General features: G+C 44.3%; 1 protein-coding gene across 6 annotated transcripts in view; it reads left to right on the plus strand.

Moving 5' to 3' along the window:
- The first annotated feature begins 3838 nt into the window (after positions 1 to 3838).
- Positions 3839 to 25396, plus strand: part of LOC147009132 (uncharacterized) — a 36428-nt gene continuing 14870 nt past the window's right edge. Inside the window, exons 1-5 of one of the 6 annotated variants that reach the window (XM_085862780.1) lie at positions 3839 to 4260; positions 9867 to 9923; positions 16598 to 16654; positions 16861 to 17004; positions 22884 to 22943. In XM_085862780.1, the coding sequence (XP_085718906.1) occupies positions 4128 to 4260; positions 9867 to 9923; positions 16598 to 16654; positions 16861 to 17004; positions 22884 to 22943 (451 nt within the window). In that variant the 5' untranslated portion in view covers positions 3839 to 4127. The remainder of the gene's footprint in view (positions 4261 to 9866; positions 9924 to 16597; positions 16655 to 16860; positions 17005 to 22883; positions 22944 to 25396) is intronic. The other 5 variants (XM_085862781.1, XM_085862782.1, XM_085862779.1 and 2 more) reach the window with 5 other exon arrangements.

Consider the following 25396-nt stretch of genomic DNA (forward strand, 5'->3'; position numbering starts at 1 on the left):
TAGCCTATATGACATTATATTATTCCTGGAATGTTCCAGAGGAAGTTTTACACCAAAGGTCATAATCCTTGACATTTGACCTTCAAAGGCCACAAAGGTCAAATTTTCAAAGTTGTAGGAATCAAACCGGGTTTTCGATCTTCTTCGACAAACTAACTCCAATAAGCTATAGCACATATCCTGTTTCCTTATTTTAATGTCCACAACATTGTTTTGTGACCTTTAAAGGTTATTCAAAGGTAAAATTTTGAAAGTTGTTGAATGAAACCGGGTTTTCGACATTTTGCAGCTAATAACCTGTCACTCGTACCACATCATGTTGATCATTTTTATAACTTGGTCAAAAATTATCACATTGTCTCATCCTTGACTTCTGAAACAATCTACATCGTCAAATACCGCTCGTAAACCATTATTGTCTTCAGACTTGTTTCTTTTAATCTCTTTTGTTATCTATCTCTCTCAGAAGAAGTGAATTCTTGCAGAAATTTTTCTGTAACGCTCACTTGGCTGCACCTGTATGGGTTTGAGGGTTGTGGAGTAGCAGCTGAAACCCGAATCCTATCCAGGTTCCTCCTGATGGACTCTGTCTTCACACTTTACTTCTTCGGGTTCTTCTGTTTCATTGGAATGACGTGTTGCTCAATTCTGAGTTATTCTTTGATACATATTACTCAGGTTTTAAAGTCATTTTCTTACAAATAACTTATAAAGGGAGGAGTCATCACCTGTTGCAGGGAAGGGGTGGGTGTCCAGAAATGGGGTGGGAGGGTGGGAGTGTGGGAGTGTGGAGTGGGTGTAGTGGAACTGAAGGGGTGGGAGGAGGCGCGGGAAGGGGTGGGAGGGGTTACCCATAATGATGATGTACCATACTCTTTGCAGAGCCATACTGGCCTGTAAGCTGTCAATGCTGCATTTGAATCCTGACCCCTGTCATCCATATTTCTTGGAGTTCCATGAGTCCAATTTGTAGTTTGGAAGACAACTATTATGGGTCACCATTTTAAAATTCACACTCTCATCTAAATGCTGAAAATTATGTTTAAAAGCAAATTTGAGTTGAGGTTTTCGTTCTGGTAACGGCAGGTTAAAAGTGCTGGCGAGTGTGGGTCCATTGAGGACGAGGACGGGGAGAGTGGTTAGTGGAGACTAGCACAGGGAGAGTGGTTAGTGAGGACTGACACAAGGATAGTGGTTAGTGAGGACTATCATGGGGTGAGTGGTTGGTGAGGACTAGCACGGGGAGAGTGGTTAGTAAGGACTGGCACGGGGAGAGTGGTTAGTGAGGACTATCACAGGGAGAGTGGTTCGTGAGGACTGTCACGGGGAGAGTGGTTAGTAAGGACTGGCACGGGGTGAGTGGTTGGTAAGGACTGGCACCGGGAGAGTGGTTGGTCATGAAAGTGAGATGGCAGACTTGTGAAACAGGTATTTTGCTTCAACTTTTACACACGAACCGTCAGGAGAATTACCAATAGCTGAGTATCTATCAAGGAGGTGAGGAAGGGCTTTTACAGAAGATCCAGGTTGGAGTGGAGGAAGTAAAGGAACAGCTCGGTAATCTAAGAGTAGACAAGGCTCCGGGTCCAGGTAATATGTACCCGAGAGAATTGATGGAGGTGGCTGAGCAGGTAAGCGAGATGTTGATGGATATTTTCAAGAGTTCACTTGTATCAGGACAGGTACCGGAGGATTGGAGAGTCGCAAATGTAACAATATTATTTACTATAAATGGATGAGTGTGTGTGTCATACTTTTTGTCTATTAATTACGTAGTCTTCATTAATTAAGCACTCTTGGAATGTACCTTTTGACCCTTTGGACTGCTGAGACCCCTTTGAACTTTGAATACCCTTTAAGCCTCCTAAAACCCTTAAGATGACCCAAAAGACCCAAAAGTTCCCGAGAAACTAAAAGTCCCGGAGGGCCAAAAACTGTCTGAGGACACAAAAGTCTCCAAGGACCCAGCAAATCCAAAAGTCCCATAGGACCCAAATGACCCCTAAGACTTAGGATCCCGGAGATCCTTTATGACATGACTATATGACAAAAAATTCATTAGGATTGCCATGTTTTAAACATACACCATGTTAAGGTACAGTATATAAAGCAGCTTCATACGTCCTTCTACTCCACCATGGCATGGCATTCTAATTACAAAATATATAACAAAAACAACAACATTACAACAAAGCATATATTAATTTGCACTAATAATATTTACAACAATAAGAAGAGTAGTGGTATCGTATGGCAAGAATAATAACGAACATATAATCCCCACGCTGGCCCTGAACAAGCACATCTGGGTTTCGTGAAAGGCAAGCTAATGCTCGAACAGTACAGCAGTTGGGTATGCAACAAGACTGTGAAGAGCAATGAAAATTTGGTCCATCGGACCACCAAGCACACTAGTTTAACAAAGGATCCAGAAAAGAATTGGGGAACTATACTATAGACATGTTAGTTTGACTTCAGTTGTGGGGAAGGTGTTGGAGATATTAATTAAGGACCATATGAGGAACCATTTAAATAAATACAAACTAATTAAAGGTAGTCAGCAAGGGTTTACCAAAGGTAGTTCCTCTTTTACAAATCTTTTGGAGTTCTATGAAGCAGTGTCTGATTGGGTGGATGAGGGAAAGGCAGTGGACAAAGTATATCGAGACTTTAAGAAGGTATTTGATAAGGTACCACATCGGAGGTTGTTAGCCAAGGTGAGGGCTTATGGAGTGGTTGGTCAGGTAGCTAATTGGATTGGAAACTGGCTTAGGGTTAGGAGGCAAAGAGTAGCTGTGAGTGGGAGGATGTAAGTGGTGGGGACCTCAGGGATCAGGACTCGGACCATCATCAGACGGAACCCAAACAAGCAAAAAGCAAAGATGAAGTCATCAGGTGGAACCTCGATAGGATTCACATTTCAGCTGCTACTTCTCACCCCTCAAACCCAACCAGGCACAGCCAAGTGAGCTTCATTCAAAAAAAGAATAAAAAAAGAACCCAGATCAAACAAAATTAAATAATTCTGGCTGCCAGACCATGCATCCACTCAAGTTGAAATTTAAAACGTATTCCCCATCACTAGTCGATCATAATTGTGATGTTTCACTTTGGTTGGTTAAGCGGTTCCAGAAGAAACATTATTTAATATTTTTCTTCAATCCAATATGGTTGCCAAACCTTGTGACCGATAATTATTATTCCTGAACAAACTTGTACACCCAAGGCTTGTTGAACTTTCGCCTGAAGTTTCCCCTCGATTTGTCCAGCCGTTCTGGAGAAGATTTCTTAAAATAGGTTTTTGGGTAAATCTAGTGCGGCTGCCAAATCATGTGACCTATGACATCATATCTGTGAACCATTTGTTCCTCATGGTTAGGCGGTCATATGTGTAAAGTTTCGCTTGAATTTGTTCAGCCACTAAAAAGATTTTTGAAGGTTTTCAAAAACAAACAAACAATATGGCTGCCGAATCACGTGACCGATGACGTAATCAATCAATGTTTTTTTTTCTTTCTTTTCTGTGGACCATTTTATCACGAGATGACCCTCAAAATTTTTCCTGCTCATCACATGTAGTGTTCTACATATGCAATTATGACGTCATAACGAAGGCACCTATGACGTCATTAAAAAAAAACATTCCCAACGAGCAGTACTTGCAATGTGTCAAGTTTCAATTTTTTTCCTCGACTGTGGTTTCACAAATAGAGGTCCAAAGTTTTTCCGTTTTTCCATCATGGCTGCCCCACCACGTGACGTATGACGTCATAACTATCAGTAAAACATTCTTCACGAGTAGTGGTCGTGGTTCCTGTGGTGAAAATTTCGTCTCAATCCGACAAGCGGTTGCGGAGAAAAACACGAAAGGTCTGTGCGGACAGACAAACAAGCAAAGCAACAAACGAACAAACAACCCGCATTGTTGACGAGTGTTGATTGATGCAGCGCAGGCATGATGGGCCGAACGGCCTCCACCTGGGTCTCGAGCCGTCGCGTGCAATAACCTCGTGACCCGACGGGTTGAGGATTGACGGTCCGTGTGGCGTATCTGCGTTTGCGAAGCCGCGGTCGGTGTTTCCTCAGAGGCGGATCGGTTTCACGGGAACACGTGTGCTGCGGGTGCGATGAGCGTTACCAACAACAATCACCCACCGAGGTGTCCGGACTCCCGTGGAGGAAACGCGCTGCTTCCGGGACGTTGTCCTGCAGACGGCGGGGCCAGTGTCGCTCCAGCCGAGGACAAGGAAATGGTACTTGGTACGTGTCGTTCTCCGTATCGTTGTGTTCTGGTTCCCGTACGGGGTTCCTGATGCTCAAGTTCCTGTCAGGGATTTTTTTATTATTATTGTTGTGTTCTGGTGTTCGTACGGGGTCCGTGCTGTTCTGTGGAGTTGTCTCACGATGACCTGAGTGGGTTAAACGACAAACATTCGTTCAGTGTGTTGTGTTCGGTGTGTGCTGTGTGTGGTGTTGTGCTGTGCTGTGTTGTGGTGTTCGGTGTGTGGTGTTGTGGTGTTCGGTGTGTGGTGTTGTGCTGTGTGGTGTGTGTTCGTTATCCACGTCATGTACGTTTAACGTTTTTCTCGTGTTGGGATCGTCGACGTGTCCGAGTTCATGAACCCCACACCCGAAGAAGACTATTTGTTGATTTGAGAATTGTGATGAAGAAACCTACAACACAGCACAACACAGCACAACACACTCTCGTCATGAAGTTAATTAAAAACTAGTAATACGAACTAGAGATGACCTTACCCACGTAGTCTTGATTAAAATGACGTGCGAAGGATCATTTCAAGTGTTGTGGTTCTGAGTCTGATCGATATTTCCGACGAGTCACGATCTTGTCTGAATCTTGATATTTCACAACGGTGAGAGCGTGTCCCAGCAGGACGTTTCATAGGTCGAGGCGGCGAGTGTCGTCGCTCGAGGCGGCGAGTCTCGTCGCCCGAGGGGGCGAGTCTCGTCGCCCGTCTCGTCGCCCGAGGCGGCGAGTCTCGTCGCCCGTCTCGTCGCCCGAGGCGGCGAGTCTCGTCGCCCGAGGGGGCGAGTCTCGTCGCCCGTGTCGTCGCCCGTCTCGTCGCCCGAGGGGGCGAGTCTCGTCGCCCGTGTCGTCGCCCGTCTCGTCGCGCCGAGGGGGCGAGTCTCGTCGCGCCGAGGGGGCGAGTCTCGTCGCGCCGAGGGGGCGAGTCTCGTCGCCCGAGGGGGCGAGTCTCGTCGCCCGTCTCCGCTCGAGGCGGCGAGTCTCTTGGTCGCTCGAGGCAGCGAGTCTCGGCGCTCGAGGCGGCGAGTCTCGTCGCCCGTCTCTGCGCTCGAGGCGGCGAGTGTCGTCGCCCGTCTCTGCGCTCAAGGCGGCGAGTGTCGTCGCCCCTTTCGTCGCTCGAGGCAGCAAGTCTCGTCTCGTCATCTCTCTCATCGCTCACAACTTTTTTGAAATTCTTCTTCTCCATCTCGATTATTCCAAAAAGGAAACTTACTGCTATTTTTTTTTAATGACGTCATCAAGGCCACATGCAACAGGCACGATTAATCAAGGTAACATGTTAAATAGGGTGGTGTTTGAAAGTTTTTTTTTTTCAGAGGTCGGTTTTGCAACATCATCTTCACATGCAACAGGCACGCTGGCCGCTTGAATTGATACACACCAGGAGGTTGACTCAGCCTGTCATCCTTCCGAGGTCGGCGAAGTGAGTACCAGTGTACTGGGCCCGGTGTCTGCCCACGTTAGAATAGGTGTACCATATCCCTGTGTCATAAGAGGCGACCAGGGTTGCGTCAGGAAGGGCATCCGGCGTAAAACCTGTGCCAAATCACTATGCGGATCATAGCGGATGATCCGCTGTGGCGACCTTTAACGGGAGCAGCTGAAAAAAGAAGTTAAATAGGGTGGTGTAAAGGACCCTGCATCAATGTTGGTAAATTCTAAAAAAAAAATTTCTTCAAACTTTGAAATGTTTATTTTATATTAATTTAATTATACTGGTACGTGGCCGTACCCGCATGGCAGTAAGTGCAAAAAAACAATAATAAATAAAAAGTTTCAAACCGCGTGCCAGAAACAACAACCACACAGGCAGTTCCTACGCTCTCGCGTGCCCGTACGTGCGTGGCCATACGTGCACAAAAAAAAACTTTCAAACCGCGTGCCAAAAACAACAACGACACAGGCCGTTCCTACGCTCTCACGTGGCCGTACGTGCAAAAAAAATAAAAATAACAAAAACTTTCAAACCGCTTGCCAGAAACAAACACACAGGCCGTTCCTTCTCTCTCGTAATCGACTGGATTGGGGCATTGTGTTGATCTATAAATGCGCATAATAAATCGAGCAATTATTCGTATACAGTAAGTCATCACTATCCGGAAGTGCGTGCCCGTAAGGAATGTTCACATGCATTCCACGAATCATTGCTTGCATTGAAGTAACAACTGCTGTGATACTTACACACACAGAGTTAATTAAAATCAAGTTTACCTCCATGACTTTCAATGCCATTGACCATTGCCACTCCTACGCCACGGTAACTAAGGCACCCTTTCCCCATCGGCCACACCTCCGCAGCAACGTGTCCTGTCATTGGTTTGGTAAATAAATGGCCGCAGCAACGTGTCCTGTCATTGGTAACTAAGGCGCCCTTTCCCCATCGGCCTCTCCTACGCAGCAACGTGTCCTGTGATTGGTTTGGTAAATAAATGGCCGCAGCAACGTGTCCTGTCATTGGTTTGGTAAATAAATGGCCATAACTTGGGAATCACTTGTCCGATTAATATCAAACCTTGAAAAGGCACATACTCAGCTCCCCAGCAATATACCTGGCAATTTTCAATTAGATCGGACCAGTGGTTGTCAAGAAACAGCGGTCAGACACACACAGACACACAAACATTGCTGGAATTGTAGTTAGATACTTGAACAATAGAACAGAAATCACCTTTTTGGCACTTTCAAAACCTTCCGTTTAGCAGTACTTGAGCAAAATATTCTGCCATTTTACATCATCCTGACCAATCAAATTTGCCACTCACATACCTGACCCATGTCCTTTAAAAATTATTTATTTATTTCTCAAGACTGCAGGGTAAAGTGTTCCATGAACTCTAATTGCTGATGAGTTTACCACGACCACACCTCCCAACTTGTCATAAAGCTGAAGGCGGGGACTTGAATATTTGACTGGTTCTTTCGATGCCGATAATAAAACTGAGAAAGAACAGTATATCTCGGCCGAGTGAATGATAGGGACGCAAACAAATTAAACTCGCAATCCGACTTTTAAGATTTCCTTGGAAAAAATAAATAAATAGTCCATGCAATCACATCCTGGAGGGAACTTTTCAGTGAGCAAGGATTCAAGGAAAACCAAATTGGGTGCGGACAAACTCAGACCTAACGTTGTCTGACACAAATGACTTTTATTGTTTGAAAGGGCGGTTCTCATGTTCTCAACCCAAACATTGGGATACTTCCATCTTCATGAAAATGCTCTTTGCTGCAATACCTCGGATGGTGGTGTTGTGGGCTGGGGTTCTGTGGCGATAAATGACCACCAGGTGGAGCAGTAGAGCCGTCTCCCACCGAACACCCGGAATTTAGGTCGTGACTCCCGGACAACTCCGAAAGGTCACAGACCACTTAAAGGACCGTGGTCGCCAATATTTCGACGGCGTGAGGTAGGTTCCACTTGTCTATTCCAATTTACCTAAGTTCTCACGCCGTCTAGCTACCGGGGAAACCACACCCTCGGCAGACTCTGTCCGAACCGAGTCGCATGTACCGACTCGGGTCCAGCGAACCGAGCGGGAGTTCCCAGAGCCGCGCCGGTCCCAATGACAACTTACGGGCCAAACGGCCTCACTATTTCTCAAGCCTGCACTGTGCTGGGTCAATGGTAGAAATGACAGGCAACGAACTGGAACATTTCTATAATAATTTATTTACAAATAATTTACAAAGGACACAGGGCAGACTTACGTGGAAATACAAGGCAGGTGAGATTTACAATGATCAAACACTTAAACAATATTGCTTAATGGATTGGTGCCACACACGCACACGCACACGCACACGCACACGCACACGCACACGCACACGCACACAGACAAAAATAAAACCCAGGTGTTTTATTCGACCCTCGCAGCCAGGGAGAGGGACGAGCTGGGGGTCGCAGTTCACTTGGGTACCTGCACATTGGAGGGAGGGGGTGCTCCACGGTGCGGCACCTGCCAATAGTCGTGGAGCTCGGCCCACGGTCACACACGTGGGACTCATGCCCCTGGAGGAACTCGAGTCGAGTAGTCTGAGTCCCAGGGTGGGAATCGGGGTCACAGACAAGACCCAACAAAACTCCAACAAACGCTCCACACAGAGCTGCAACGAATCCTCCAAAGAATTCTCCAAATAAATCCAGAGCTGACTTTCCCCCACACAGAACTCTCTTCTGAGGATGGCGTCGCAATTTATCGATCGATCTCCGCGGGGGGGGAGCCTTGGTGAAGCCGACGTCACCGTCCGCTGTGATTGGACAGGACCTTCGTAGAGTCCGCCCTTTCTGGGTGGGATTTCGGCCAGGCCGGGAAAGCCCGCCCACTCCACGCGTGTTTGAAGAAGGTGGATGGTGGTGCAGTCAAGATTGAATTACTGCAAGATGATTTTTACCTGGTCAGCAGGCCTTTGGATACAGCAGGTGGACAGTGGATCGTGATTGGGGATGGGATGGTTGCTGGATGTAAAGATTTAATAACCTACCTAAAAAAAAAAACATCGCAACGTACACCTTTGATTCTCCCACTAGACAAAAGGAAGGGACCTGTCTTCACATGTACTTAACGGAATAACTGACTTTTGGGACATCTGTATGTTTGAATGCGTATGGTTTCCAGATCCGTAACAGTGTGGTGACGAATACTCTGGCAGTTTAAATGGTGGAACATGTCATGGATTGGAAATTGAGACTTGTGTTTGGAATAGAGGAGCGATTTGAAGTCGGCAGAGAGGTATTCATACAGAGATTTTAGTTGAAGACCACACAAACATATTGCTGTGGAGAGGGATAGGGATGGGGGGGGGCAGTGTAGGATGACCAGGCAGGGGCTATGGGAAAGGGGGGCTTCTTACGGAGATCACAATACTATCACCAACATGAGCATTAGGTCAATCAAAACGTACATGGAATGACCAAGACTAGTGATGAGCGAGTCCAGTATATGTATTAAAATATTTCTCTGATTTTCCAAGAGGAGACAATGATGTGCAAGGATCAGTGAGATTCGAGCTTAGGCCTCTGATATCCAGTGGCCAGATGGAAAGGGTCGGGTGGTGGTGAACAACTGGGTGAGCGACATGAGTGGATAAGTGATGACATACACAGCAGTGCTGAGGTTGAGTGTAGGCCTAAAAGTTAGAGAGACCCCCTATTTTCCAATTTGTAACCATCCTTTATATATGCCTGGTGTTTGCTTGATGGTTCGGGTGGTGGGCTTTGGATCCTAGGGTCCTGAGTTCAAATCCCGCTCAGCTGTTGAATTAATACCAGGTGGGGTTGACTCAGCCTGTCATCCTTCCGAGGTCAGCAAAATGAGTACCAGCTTGCTGGTTACTGTTTCGGAGTGGCGACCCGTCCAGGATTGTACCCAATAGCCAAGGAGACTGCTTAAGCAGGACCAATGATCTGCACAGAGTATGGTTCCAATCTCTTCCTTCGCTTTATGGTCATTCTTTTCTTCGTTCACCAATTGTATCATTAAGTTATTTGTTTTTTTTTGTTTTGTCCTTTCTTTGTTATTACTGAACATGAATGCTGAAGGTGTCTTTTGATTTGGAAACTCAGAAATGTTTATTAAGTATTCCAATGTTTGTGTTTCAGATTTCATTGTGAAAGTGAAGGTGGAATCCGAGTTTGTGGATGATTCGTCCTCTCAAGGTAACTGTTTGCATCGTAACCACATTCTGCTTCTTCTCGATACAGACTATAAACAGTGTATATTGTGTCTCATGAAAAGCTATTAGACTTGCCCTTTCACCTCCACACCTCTTTTCCTTTTGGACCTCCTCCTCTGTATCCTATTACATCCTTTCCCTCTGCCTCCACCCTACCCTTATTTTATTTATTTATTTATTTTTTTAATCTGCCTCAGCCATCCCTTGTCTTTGCCATGGACCCTTACCTGATCACCCACCACTTTCACCCCATTATTTTTTTCCCCTTTTATATGTGGTGACTTCACCTGCCATCTTGCTAGCGAGCCGAGTCAGTGATGTACGAGTACATGCTCTATCACCTACTCCACACCTTACATTGATTAATCCTGGGAATGTCCCCCCCCCAAAACAAACAAACAAAAAAAACGTTCTCTCTGATTATACAGGCTCACTGGATCCAGCCTGGTCCTATTTTGCCCATCTTCTCTGGCCTAAGCCTTGGTACGCTGAGCGTCGTGACAAGATATTCACTTCCAAGAAGTTTGCTTTCTTGACTTTTCATGAATGCAAACCTGACTTGGCCTTATGGGAAACCTTTTGTTGCTCGGCAAAGTCCACAATAAACGTGTCTGTCCTCAGACAAGATTGAACCATTTTGAAGCTGAATTCTCTAACCTGTCTCCCTCCCTCTTACGAGACCCAGTGGTAGCTGGTGTGGTTATTTTCTGATTCAAGGACTTCTAGTAGATTGCACCGCATTTGAGCCTGCGGAGTAACCGCTGAAGTCTATCCACATCTTTGTTCCTTGTTCCTTTTGCACTTCTCTCTACTTTTTCACATTTCTCTTTATTGGTTCACGAAAAAATAAGTGACCACTATATTCGTTATTGTTTGTCTGTCTGTCTGTCTGTCCCGAGCATAGCTCCATGGGTTTTGATCCGATCCTGACAAATTGCGAATTGTGTTTTTAAGGGGTAGCCGATTTCAATTTGCATCTTCTCCTAGGGGGTTTGTCGAATCTGGCAGGGGTTTCGGTATTTTGTTAGCCCAATGGCACCTGCATAGCCCCACGGAGCTCGATTTTTTTTCATTTTCATCCCAATGTCAATGTCAAAAGGTCACGAACTTAGAAAATTGCGATTTTGACATAAAAATCCATCTTCTCCGAGGGGTTTGTCGAATCTGTCAGGGGTTTTCGGTATTTGGTTAGCCCAATGGCACCTGCATAGCCCCACGGAGCTCGATTTTTTTTTTTTTCATTTTCGTCCCAAGGTCAAGGTCACGAACTTAGAAAATTTCGAATTTTGACATAAAAATCATACGACTGCCCAAACTTTGAGAGCTAGGATGACAATATTTTCTATGCATAATCTTGAGGTCATTCCCCACCTAAAGTCTTGAAACCATTTTGCTCTATCTCAAACACTTTGCCCGTGGCACCCCCTTCAAGTTTGTTTTTACACTGATTTCATCAAAGTATGGATAATCCAAGGAGTGCGAAATGCCATATAGCCTATATGACGTTATATTATTCCTGGAATGTTCCAGAGGAAGTTTTGCACCAAAGGTCATAATCTTTGACCTTTAAAGGTCACAAAGGTCAAATTTTCAAAGTTGTGGGAATCGAACCGGGTTTTCGACCTTCGACGAACTAACTCCAATGAGCTATAGCACGTATCCTGTTTCCTTATTTTAATGTCCACAACATTGTTTTGTGACCTTTAAAGGTTATGCAAAGGTCAAATTTTTAAAGCTGTTGAACGAAACTGGGTTTTTGACATTTTGCAGCTAATAACCTGTCACTCGTACCACATCATGTTGATCATTTTTATAACTTGGTCAAACATTATCACATTGTCTCATCCTTGACTTCTGAAACGATCTACATCGTCAAATACCGCTCGTGAACCATCGTCGTCTTCAGACTTGTTCGTTATTATTCTTGCCTTTCTTGTTCTTCATTTTCCTCTTTTTTTTTTTCTCTCTCTCTCTCACTCTTAATTTTTCTCCTTATTTATCTCTCTGTTTAGGGAGAAATTAATTATTACAATTATTTTTTTTTGTGAGGCTCACTTGGCTGCACCTGGATGAGTTTGATGATAGAGGATTAACAGCTGAGACTCGATTCCTATCCGGGTTCCTTATGATTACTCCGATGCAGTAATTGTTCTTTCATTTGATTTAGTCCAAATACGCTCTATTAATGGGTCGATTGAACTCTGACTTGGCTTCCAAATTGCGAGTTCTCAACTCGGCGCTCTGCATTCCCATCCTCGGCCTTTAAACACTGGAGCATTCCATGTCAAGTGTACACACCCTCCCGACACTAATACCTCATTTTCTCCCCATATGTTGGTCATTTATTCACTTGGGTGAAAAAACTCAAAATACCAACTTTTAGACCTGTGGGCCCATCGGAGCCCATTTTAGGGGCCCCCCGAATTTGGGCGCCCCCGGCTGCCCCACAATCTTCCAGAGGCCATATCATAGGTTGTAGTGGTCCGATTTGGCTGATCTTGGTATCAAAATGCTCGTAAAAGCGAGATCTTTCGAATAATCACTCCGAAACAGTAATTCAAGAAGTTATAGTTTGGGGCGCCCTTTGACCTTGGGCCCCCGCTCCCCAGCCAAACCGATGGTCCCGATTTTTTTCGTGTGAGAATACCCCTTCATATACTCCAACACCTCAGCATAAATGAAAATGGGATCTCAATGGGGTCAAGTGTGATGATGATTTTATTGTTCGGGGACTCGGGTGCTGGACACACAATACGCCACAACACATAGCACAATATTTGAACACAAGATTTCCAATACACTGTTTCAGTATATTGTACATAAATTTTCCACATGCAGGAACTGGAAGCGATACTCGTATGAGTAAGAGTTTTTCCTCGCATATTATAGTCAATATTTATTTGACAGCTGTGTTTCTTTTTTACTGATTGTGTAGGTTCTACCTGTATCAGTTTTTGGTTCTACGGAAAGAAGTATATCAGAAATGTCTAAAATGCAGTGATCTTCAATGTCAGGAAAAGAGAAACTATTTGCGGGCCCGTTTGGATGAAGAAAATTCACTTTCACTTCATGAGTGTCCTGAAAGGCTTCCATGATGCAGGCAAGCCACCATTTTCCATCATAGTGCACTGTGACATAACCTGAGAGTTTCCCGTTAAAAGTTGGTGTAGATTTTGAAATAGCTGACTCGATACGGCGTTCCTCGTTAAGGCTGAATTCGCGTACTTGAAGAGCAGTTTCAGAAATAGGGATGAAAGCATGAAGTTTTTGAGTTCCAGTTTTGGTTTTGGCCGTTTTTAACCTTTCTTCCAGATTTCTTTCTTCCTCGTCATACACCTCTTGGATCCCATAACCGAACTTCATTTCATTCAAACCATTTTCAGCAAGGCGAAAAGATCTTTTGGAGAAATAATTTGACTGTCGTAAGGTCTACGCAGGCTCTCACGTGTTGCTTCTCGTTTGACTGTACCTCCCACGCCATCTGAAGGGCCCTTGCCATGACTTGTGGCAAAAAAATGGCATTCTGCGTCAATACCATACTCTGATTTGTGACGACATAGGTTTACGAAGGCTTTGCAATTCTCATATTGGCCAACGCAAAAGTCTGAGAAATAGTAAAGTTTCTTTACATTTCCAAAGCTAGACTTCAAGTGTTCAATGAGCATTCTTTGGAAGAGGTGGACTGAGACAACGTCGTGAGTATTGCATTCTGATATAATCGTGAACGAATCGTGGTTTAATTTGCCATCGTCCGATTTGAAATATTAAACCCAGGGGTGAATTGTCGCTTGAGAGCAGTTCCAATGGAATCCTTGGGCCGCATCCTGTACGACAAATGAATAGTTCTCTGAGAAGTCTCCAATAATGACAAATTCTCCTTCACCGATTTCGTCTTTCTTATTTTTCAAAAACTGATATTAGGCCTTGGCAATGAAGTCGTGTCTCACTAATTTCACCGCACGTTCACAGAATTTATTAACGAATTCTTCCAAAGGCAGGACCATGGAGCTCAGTTCAGATCTGTCGGTGGATGTCCACCGTTTAAACTGAATTTCATCAACATCCTCGAGTTCATAAGCACTCAGAAGCTCGGTTTTGAAGTCTTCAATTGATGGGCAACTTTCACAAGTTCTGAAATAACATGCCGGTTGTGCTGGGTTACAAACTATGCGTGCTATCACATGATGATAGCTAGGAATTTCGGCTATTTGTGGCATTTTGGAACCAAACATCATGAGTTTCACATTTTGATGTATCGTACATACACATACACTGTGTGTACCGCCTGAACCGGCCAGGACACACTCCGAGGGACGGATCATGGCGAACTTCGCGAATCCAACTTTCAAGCCAGGGTTCTTCTCTTTCAATTTCTGAAACAGTTCCTTGAGATTGTTTAGTACCAGGCGCTTTTGAATTTCGTCTTTTCCCTGTTCATTCCTGACCACCACACAGTCCTTTTATTTTCCCGGCATTTATTCGGCTGACTTCATCACTTCGGTAAAATTCGGTTACGGCGGATTTCACTTCGTCAGGGAATATTTTACCCTGTTTGGGATTTGGAGACCATAGCATACCATTTTCTTTCTCTAAATTTTTGGCTTGCACAGCCATTCTGTGGGAGCAACTGAATTCACTCATCATCTCTCTGATGCTCATATTCCAAGCAAATATTGTCAGTATCCGGATTTGCTCTGAATGGCTCAAAACAACGTATTTTTCTTTCAGGCTTTTGATCACCTCTGGCATGCAGTTTTCATCACATTTTGCCGCTGTATTTTGTGTTTTCTCTGCAGTGCTTGGTCCAGCAACTAGTTCTAATTTCTTTCGCACAGAATCTTCCACTTTACTTCGCTTTTCAGGAACGTACCCTGGGTTCCTTTCCACCTTTGGTTTGTCGAATGGGCTTTCGCCTATCATCGATAACGACTGGTTTAATGGGTCAACTTCTGCTTCTCGCTCAAAAACCTCCTCGTCCTCATCTGTCGAAATAGATTCTGCAATGCCTTCGATAGGACCTTCTGATGAAGAATCATCTTCGACCAGTTCGAAATTATCAATACGTTCTGGTGACAACTGAGTTTTTTTTTCTGCACGAAGTACAAAGTCTGTCATCTTTTTTTCACCTTTTGAAGAAAATTTCATCAACATATCATTTGACACATTGCAAAGATCATTTCGTTGTTTCGTTTTATGGCAGCTGAACGGATCGCAACAGTATTTTCGGAACTCCTTTCGATCTTCAGCCGCCATGCTTACTGCAAAATATACAAAAACTGGTATCAGCCCATTTATAATTTAATTCGATGATGGTTATACAAAAAATGTACACTTAAAAATCAAGACACAATAGGCAGAATAATTTTTTGCAAATGATGCTATATATATATATATATATATATATATATATATATATATATATATATATATATATATATATATATATATATATATATATATATATATATATATACACATGTCCAGAGACTATGCTTGTCAATTTCAGACATAGTCGCCTGCCAGCAGGTGACGTCATTGGAACAATGATGGCAAATGTCGCCTAATGTCGAATCAAGAATTAGTGATATGTGGACCCCGAACAATAAAACCATCATCATGAACCCATTGAGATCCCATTTTCATTTATGCTGAGGTGTTGGAGTATATGAAGGGGTATTCTCACATGAAAAAAATCGGGATCATCGGTTTGGCTGGGGGGCGGGGGCCCAAGGTCAAAGGGCACCCCAAACTATAACTTTTTGAATTACTGTTTCGGAGTGATTTTACTTTACGCGATTCGAAAGATCTCACTTTTACGAGCATTTTGATACCAAATATCATCCAAATCGGACCACTACAACCTGTGATATGGCCACTGGAAGATTGTGAGTCAACCGGGGGCGCCCAAATTTGGGCGGGGGGGGACTAAAATGGGCCCCGATGGGCCCCCAGGTCTGAAAATTGACACATAATGTTTTACCGTGGATACAAACACTTGCACAAAAAAAAAAGAGTGAAATCTGAGATGTGTCAAAATTTCGCTGAAAAATGTGTACACTTGACATGGAACGCCCCCACTACCATTTTGATAGTTTTTTTCCACATTAGAACATCGAAAACCTCGTAAACCACTTTGATATCTACTTGTCTCCAAGCACATGATCTCAAAAGATAAACAGTGTCTGATGAAACGATTGTTCAAAGCACAACGGAGTACTTTTTAATTTATTTTGTGAACCTGTGCACCTGCCTCATGCCTCTCACACCTGGAAGCCGTGGAGATGCGGACGCCGGCTGTCTGCTCCTCCCCAGCTCTACGAGGATGAACTTCTTTGTCGACTGACCTCCCTCCTCATTGAACTTTCAAAGTGCAGACTTCTTCCTCCTCTGTTTTCCCACCTTTGCGATCTCCTTCCCCACGTTATCCCATCGTGCTCCTCCTGCCACTGCTTCAAGGCTGCACTTCCTTGCCATCTCTTGCCGTCTCCATTTTTCGTATTTGTTCCCGCTAACCTCCGCTGTACCCTGTTTACTTTTGTGGATATGTTCGTGCTACATGTGCGCATAGTGAGGGAATCGCTCGGTTACCAACAAGTAATCCCGATAATGGAGATTATGTTCACATACCATGGGACGATCATTTTTTTTTTTTTACAGATTTTGATCAGAAGCTAAATGTGGATGCTGAACCTGTGGATTGTCCCATCGATGAAGGTAAAAATGTTCATTTTTTTCAATTGCCTGCAATGAAGAAATAATTTAAATTGAAGCAATTGATTACAAAAAAAATATATCCTTGGTTCACAATTTATTTTCGATCAACATTCCTCCAATGTGGAACTAGGTATGGGCACATGAGGGTGAGGAGCCACGTTTGTCAATCCGTTTCTTCTGTAATGACCATGTCGCACTGTTTGTAGGTGAACCTCATCCGATGAAGAGAGAAAAATTCCAAACTGACGTGCATCAGAGTCCCGAGGATGCTTTGATCATTGACTGTGTGAAGCAGGAACCTTGTGATTCTCCTTCCGAAGAGCCAAGCGACGCTGCTCAGCTGCTCAAAGGTAATCGGAGGTTCACACAAAACGCACGGCACCTCGTTGGTTTTTGTTCTAAATAGGGTGGAGCATTTCACAGGAAATTTGTGCACAATCTAAGGCAACCCGATCTATCCTTGTGGACCCGGGAGTCGACCCTGAAATGTGATTTCCTTCGTGTTTTACACAAATGGTTTCACAAGTAGTTTTCACCAGTCACAGCATCGGTAGTTCGTGTGACTACTGTTAGCATGAGAGGTGCGACATGGTGCGACACTTATGACCCATTGAAAACGAGAGACGAGCTGGCAAAGCTTATGTAATGACATTCCAAATATTGACCATTTTTTTAATTTTTGTATGATATATATATATATATATATATATATATATATATATATATATATATATATATATATATATATATATATATATATATATATATATATATATATATATATATATATATATATATATATATATGATCGAAGCTTATGGAAGAGTTAGAGTTAGAGCAGAATGATAGGGGAAACAGCAAGCACAGAGTAGAAGTGAGAGTGAGGTCAATGGAGGGTGAAGGACACATTGTAGGGGATGAACAAGGTGCCCACAAACCGAATGGAACACACCTACAAGAGGAAGGGGGATAAAAACAGAAAAGGAATGCACCAACGGACAACAAACAAACTAAAAGAGGTGAGGGAGAGGGAAGAAAAAAAATCACAATAACCTGCTCAAAGGGAGTGCTTAGGAATGGGGTCATTTAGGGTACAGGCGATCATGAGTACGGATGGGGGATGACCTGAGGGAGGGATTCCCATCGTGTGCTGCTTTTTTGGCTGCTGGTTGCATCATGGGTTAGGGGCGCGGCTATGCCGCTGGTGCAGTGCCCCTATTACCAGTACACTGGTGCCCATTTCACCGACCTCAGAAGGATGACAGGCTGAGTCAACCACCTGGTGTTAATTCAGTGGTTATTGGGTCTCGAACTCGGGACCCTAGGATCCTAAGCCACCACCCTAAGTCCCTAACCGTTAAACCAACACCAGGCTATGAGGTAGGGGTGAACAGCTATCTCGAAGCCGTGGAGGGAAGAATGGGATTGAACAGTCTGGAGAAGTTGGCTCCACAGGCGGTAGTACTCCGTCAAGCTGTGGATGAAGGCTGTTTATCTTGTCAAAAGTTCAGATTGGCAAAGGAAAGACCTTGCCCAACAAATTATGCTCAGTTAGCAGCTGGCTTTGGAGACCATCTTGGAAATATGGGCTGCCCAAGAAAGATCATAGCTGATGGTGAGTTCCAAAAGTTTGAATGACTTCACCTTTTTAAGTGGTGGGAAGGTTTTCCAGATGGTCCCTTTTGGAGAGGCAGGGTGAGTGTGTGGGATTTGTTGGAGTTGAAATGCATATTTTAAGTGTTTGACCAGTTCCTGATTTTTATCAAGGTCTGCATAGGGAAGAAGTTGCTGCTTGGATGTCTGAAGGATGAGAAATGATACAGTTCTCTGTTAATGTCCAGAAATGTCTGATAGGGATTTGGAAGTCTGTGGCGACCGTCTATTTCATCCCAGACGTGTAAAGGATCCGGTGAAGTGTCTGCAATCTCAAGTGTTGATCAGTGGGGGGATTGGAGAAACATGTCCCCCATTTTCTTGCCATTTGCCTCATTTTGTTCTTTTCATATGGTTTGAGTGTGTGATCTATGAAGTAAAAGTTGTCCTTGGCCAGTTGTGGGTGCATGGTTGCAGTCTTTGTTGCTCCTGCCATCTCCCCTTTAGGTGTTTTGTAGTCTGGAGGTCATCAGGCTCTAATGAAGGCGATTCCCTCTAGTCCCCATCCCCAGGGGAACATGATGCTGCTGAATCGGCCGACACCATTTCAGAGCCTGTTCAAGCGGCACCATTCCTTCCCAAGGAAGTCACAACCTGGAGGTTTAGTGGAGGTAGGGAGATGTTCCAGATGGCCTACAAGTTGGTTGGTTCGCAACTGGTTAATTTGCCATGGGTGCCTGTAAGACCCATCATCTGATGTGATTAGGGTTGGGCCTTTCTGGTGATGGTCTTGTTGCTTTTCAATATGTGAGGAGACAAGTCTTCCATGAATTTTTTATGTAGTCTGTGTTCTTGGTTGTTGGAAGCTTCTCGAGCTGCCCGTCTTGATAGCTGTACACCTCATGATGTGGGCCTTAGACATCCACTGATGACCCTTAAGGATGCATTAAGGTGCAGGTCATCCTCCTTTTTGTGATAGCTTCTGCTCCAGGCAGAGAAAGTATTCTTCAGAGGCATATACTAATGTGAGTGTTGAGGTATGGAGGGGAGGGGATTAATGTCCCTAGTTGTAGCCACGTAGTCTGTGGGTCAAGCTTGCTCTTGTTACTTTTACTGCCACCTCAACTGCATTCAACCTTAAGGCCAGGGCCCGATCACATTTCATGCCATGATAGATAGGTGAGTGGGATGTTCAGCTTCAGGGCATTAACCCCTCATCTCACATTTGGGAAATGTCAACCCTTCGACATTGAGTTGGAGGATGTGGAGTGAGGGACTCAGTAATTGTTCTTTACTAAGCAGGCCCCATTGCTGGGGTTTGCCCCATGTGTGTTGGTGGCATTGGCCAGATGATATTAGTCCTGATATCTTCATCAGAGTCGAACACCGTCTATCACTTAACAGGAGCACTGCGTGGAGGTTGTCATCTTTCCTTCAAACTCACCTACACTGATGACTTCGCATTCGTAGCACAGTGCCCCAACATAAAATCTGTCGGTGACCAACTCACCCGAGATATGGGCATGCTGGAGAAGTACTTGCACAAATGGAAGCTCTGTCCAAGCCCCAACAAAAAGCCATCTGCACCCACAATCTTGATAACTGCACAGCAAATGCAGAGGTAGATGCGAGGTTCTGCGGAACGAAAGTTGAAAATGTCCGTTATCCCAAATACCCTGGGGCTACATTTGACCGGACCTTGACCTGCAAAGATGCAAGCAGTTGGTCAGGTCACGTTAAACGTCGTGGGGAGCCGGCGCGAACACCTTGCGCACGGCATCTCTCTTGCCCTTATATACTCGACTGCAGAGTATTGCGCACCAGTCTGGTCGGCGAAGACCATCAACGTTCAGTTAAACACTGCAATGAGAACAGTTTCTCGAACCCTCAAGCCAACAAAGACTGAGTGGTTTCTTATCCTCTCCAACATTGCTTCGTTAGCAGTCCGAAGGGAAGTGTTGTCATCTCGATACTTCAGCTGCATTTTGGAGACTCAAATTCAAAGCCAGCGCCTTCTCATTGAACATCCGTGTTGCCTCAAGTCCCAAAAACCACCATGAACCATGCCGAGCTCCTTACTGGAGCGCATCAAAGAAAATCTGACTTGAGGAGGGTCAGCTGGGAGGCTACCACAGCTCCTAATAAACATATTGTACATGATCCAACCATTGCTTAACCCGGCTTCACACTCCCACCTAGGCAATGGACAGCCCTCAACATGCTCCGCACTGGACAGGGCTGTTGCGGCAGCACTCTCCTCCGACGGAGGATGAGGCAGGATGCACTCTGCGACTGAGGAGTCCAGACGATGGAGCACATCACGTTGCACTGTCCTTTCCAACAGCTATCAGGAGTAGCCCTCCACCTACTCACCTATGAGGCAGTCACACGGTTGCAAAACCTGGGCATTCAACTTTAGAACACCCCATATTGGCTATACAATATGCAAGAATATTAACATCCTGTTGATTTCATCCATTGTTCTACCTGTCTACTGATGCAGATTAACATTAGCCTTCACCAGCACTGCAAGTTCTTCATGAATTAAGGGAAGCTCTAGTTTCAGGCCTTGTTTCCTAATGCCCAGACAATAAGTGCAGGAGGTAATGGATTCCAAATAGACAGCAGATACTAATCTGACACCGCTCTCCTTTTAGTTGTACCCACTTTCTCCTCTGTTTCAGCTCGTTGACTGAATGCATTCTACTTTACTTTATAGATGGAAACTCACTTCACGACTGCATCCGCTTTGCTCTGCACACATCGATCGAGAAAACGAGCAGCTCGGTTGCTTTTCAAAATGACATCTCTCGCATATAACCTGCATGTTCCATTGAGATGAGACTGATTCGGATGAAACTTGGTGGACAGGTTGGGTGTGTGACTAGGATGAATTGATTTGATTCTGCTGAAGATCCGGATCCACTATAAATGAGAATTTTTAAAGCGATTCTTCACCATTGAGATAAAAGGGCCAAACACGATATATATATATATATATATATATATATATATATATATATATATATATATATATATATATATATATATATATATATATATATATATATATATATATATAACACAATGTTTCAAAAAGTTATGGACAAGTTATGACCACACTTGGTGGATGAGTTGGATAGGTGACCAGAACGAGTCAATTAGATTTTGATTACGGTCCATTCCAGATCTGGATTATTCGTGGAAAGCAAAACATAAACTTCAGCTTGGCGGAAGTATGCGCTCCACTGAGTGCCGTTTTAATTTGTAAAGGAATTGGTGAACGTCCTTGCATTACACTTCTAGGTTTTTAGTTTCCATTAGTGCATTGTGCTCTTTGTTAATTTTTTATTTATTTTTAGCTCACCTGTAACGTATTTCTGGGGAGCTTATGGTATGACGTGCGGTCAGTCCGTCCGTCCGTAAACACTTGCAGCAACTTCTCCGAAACTGCTGATGGTATTTTGACCAAACTTGGCGAAAATGATATTTGGTGTGTTGCAACTCAAGTTTGTTCACATAATTGAATAACATCGGGGCGGGATCGAAGGGGGTTTTACCGGGGTTTAAATTGGGGCCAGGTTTGACCCACACCCCCAAAATAAGTATTTGCTTTCTCCTCTGAAACTACACACAATTTTGATGAAACTTGAGCACAACCTTCATCACCTGTGATGTACCAAAGTTTTTTTTCCTGGCATTAAAAAAAAAAATTCGGCGTTTTCCCCCAAAAAATCGGGATTTACTTTCTTTATTCTCCATTACAAATTTTGTGGGTCATCCTATCAGTGGTTCCCTGGTTATCTCATCCTATGAGTGGTTCCCTGGTTATCTCATCCTACCAGTGGTTCCCTGGTTATCTCATCCTACCGGTGGTTCCCTGGTTATCTCATCCTACCGGTGGTTCCCTGGTTATCTCATCCTACCGGTGGTTCCCTGGTTATCTCATCCTACCGGTGGTTCCCTGGTTATCTCATCCTACCGGTGGTTCCCTGGTTATCTCATCCTACCGGTGGTTCCCTGGTTATCTCATCCTACCGGTGGTTCCCTGGTTATCTCATCCTACCGGTGGTTCCCTGGTTATCTCATCCTACCGGTGGTTCCCTGGTTATCTCATCCTACCGGTGGTTCCCTGGTTATCTCATCCTACCGGTGGTTCCCTGGTTATCTCATCCTACCGGTGGTTCCCTGGTTATCTCCACCTACCGGTGGTTCCCTGGTTATCTCATCCTACCGGTGGTTCCCTGGTTATCTCATCCTACCGGTGGTTCCCTGGTTATCTCATCCTACCGGTGGTTCCCTGGTTATCTCATCCTACCGGTGGTTCCCTGGTTATCTCATCCTACCGGTGGTTCCCTGGTTATCTCATCCTGCCGGTGGTTCCCTGGTTATCTCATCCTGCCGTTGGTTCCCTGGTTATCTCATCCTGCCGTTGGTTCCCTGGTTATCTTATCCAGCCGCTACGAGCCCAGTACAGGGGTATTGCCCCTATACTTTTTTTTATGGTAGTGTTATTGTTGTTGCATTGTTCACATTTTCCTGTTGATTAAAGTTGTGTTTTTGATATTGTTCGATTTGGAAACTCAGAAATGCTCTTTAAGCTTAACTTTGGTTTGACAATATTTCTGTTTTTCAGATATTGTGAAGGTGAAGGTGAAGTCAGAGTTTATTGATGATTCGTTCCCTCAAGAAAAAGGTCTGAACCCCAACTACATTGTTGACGTTATGATTCAGCGATTTACACGTGCATCCTTCGGTGGGAAATGTTATTTATATTTAAGACCTTGATAGCATGGCAGGTTTAAAAAATAAAAAAGGCAGGAATGTTTTGAGACTCTGCTGACACGCAGCACAACCTTCAGGGTCATTTATGCTTCCGATTTTATTAGCTTTGTTCTTCAGGAAGGTTGGAGATCCTTCAGGGAGCTCTGACATGCCCCAACAGCTTCAATAATGCGAGGCTTACGAAAGCAGTTTGTTGTTTGACGCATTTCGAGTCATCACAGTGAGAAAGTTTTCCACTTCTGTTCATTTTTTTAGCTCACCTGGAACATAGTTCCAGCAGCTTATGGGATTGTGACCAAACTTGGCTAAAATTGTACTTGAAATGTTGCAACTCAAGTTTGTTCACGGCATTAAGAAGATCAGTGTCTAAGGGGGGTCCACTATGGGTCAAAGTGGGTCCAGGTTTGACCCCCCCCCCAACAAAAAAAAGGTATTTGCTTTTTCCTCTGAAACCACACACCATTTCCAACGAAACTTGACCACAACCATCGTCATCCGTGATGTACCAAAGTTTGTTTATGGTATTAATAAAAAGAATTGGGCCATAAGGAGGTCTGGGGGGGGGGAATTACACCCAAAATAGGCATTTGCTTTCTTCTTGGTCACTTCATATACAATTCTGATGAAACTCGACTACAACTTTCATCACCTGTGATGTCCTCAGGGTTCTTCACGACATTAAAAAAAATTGGGGATTAAGGAGTTCTACGGCGTTTGTTTTCCCCTAATTATGTATTTGCTTTCTTCTCCAAAGCCACACACACACACACACACACACACACACACACACACACACACACACACACACACACACACACACACACACACACACACACACACACACACACACACACACACACACACACACACACACACACACACACACACACACACACACACACACACACACACACACACACACAATTTCAATGAAACTTGGCCACAACCTTCATCACCCATGATGTTCCAAAGTTTATTCACACCATTAAAAAAAGATTCCATCGGTATTTACTTTCTTCTCCATAATATATTTTGTGGGTCATCCACGTCTACCAGTGGTTCCCTGGTTATCTTATCCAGCCGCTAGCAGGTGAGCACCCCTATTTTTCATCTCCTTATGTTGTCATAAAACTGGTCCTCAGAAACCAAACTTTTTGTTGTGAATTGTGTTGTTAGATTATCTGAGGCAAGGTGAGGGCACAGTGCCAAGAAGTGTTGCTTCGGCAGTCATGAAAGAATGGCCCGCTAGTTCGTGAGTGTAAACTTGCTTTTCCATGGTTCGGAGGCTGGAATCATCGGAGCCTCTTCCCATTAGCCAGGGAAAGCCCAATACTTCCAACCAGAATGAAACAGGTTGGTCATTGGCACCGCTTGTTCATTCATACCCTCACCATGTCTGCTTTGTGAGATCGCATTGAGACTAATCGCAGTCTCGCGCCAACAAAGTATTTTGTATTTTCGGAGAAAAGCCACAGAATCGACTCGTTCTAAAAATGGAATCGGTAGTGGCTTTGCAGAGCTCTCCTGAAAGCATTACCTGCAAGTGTCTGAGCAAATCGACTTACTTTCTCTCCAGACGATGTATAAATGGTATCACCAACAGGTACTCCAGGAATTCAGGCAAGCCACTTCTATCCCATTGCCTCTTTGGTGGCTTGTCGCTGTTTGCTATCTTCACAATTGATGGAATCAACATGATGTTGATTTGAGGTATGCTAACTACCGTGGGAAGCAATGAGAAGTTGACATTTCCGGTGTTCATCCTTCTGAGATGCATGGAGAAGACCCGCTCCTTCCTGAAACCAATCCTCACCCATCACCCCTCTACTGTCTCTCTCTTTTGCTTCTCAAAAGGGCAATGAAAGGTGCAGTTCTAGGTTCGAATCGAAGTTTACATTTTTGTAATTGTACATTGTGTCGTGGTGAGGGTTCCAGCCGAGTTCCAGAAAAAGCAGATACTGTGCAGTGAAAACCATCGTCGGTTTGAGGAGGGTTACCTACCATTACCGTTGTGTTATCAACGTGCCAAAATCTGTGGACATCACATAAATAAATAAATCTCATCGATTTAACCCCTTCACGCATAGAATCACATGTGTGCCGTGCCAAGGTACTTGAGCAGTATTCTAAGGTATATTCAGGAGTTTGACCTTCAAACGCCTATCCAGACTTGACATGTTAAGGCAACAACGTCAACGCGTGTATCATCGGTCATCACCGGCAGCTTTGTTTCTCATACTTTTGCCGAACGTACCCATTCCATTCTGGTAACGCAACGGCAAACCACCCAGTGTAATCCTTCCTGTGAAGCTGCTTTGGCGTCACTGAAATTGCCGTTGGCGGAGTAACAGAGTTCGTAGTTGT

Source organism: Eptatretus burgeri, chromosome 17, assembly GCF_056783735.1.
Source record: "Eptatretus burgeri isolate ZD-2024b chromosome 17, Ebu_testis_v1, whole genome shotgun sequence".
In the NCBI taxonomy this organism is placed as follows: Eukaryota; Metazoa; Chordata; class Myxini; order Myxiniformes; family Myxinidae; genus Eptatretus; species Eptatretus burgeri.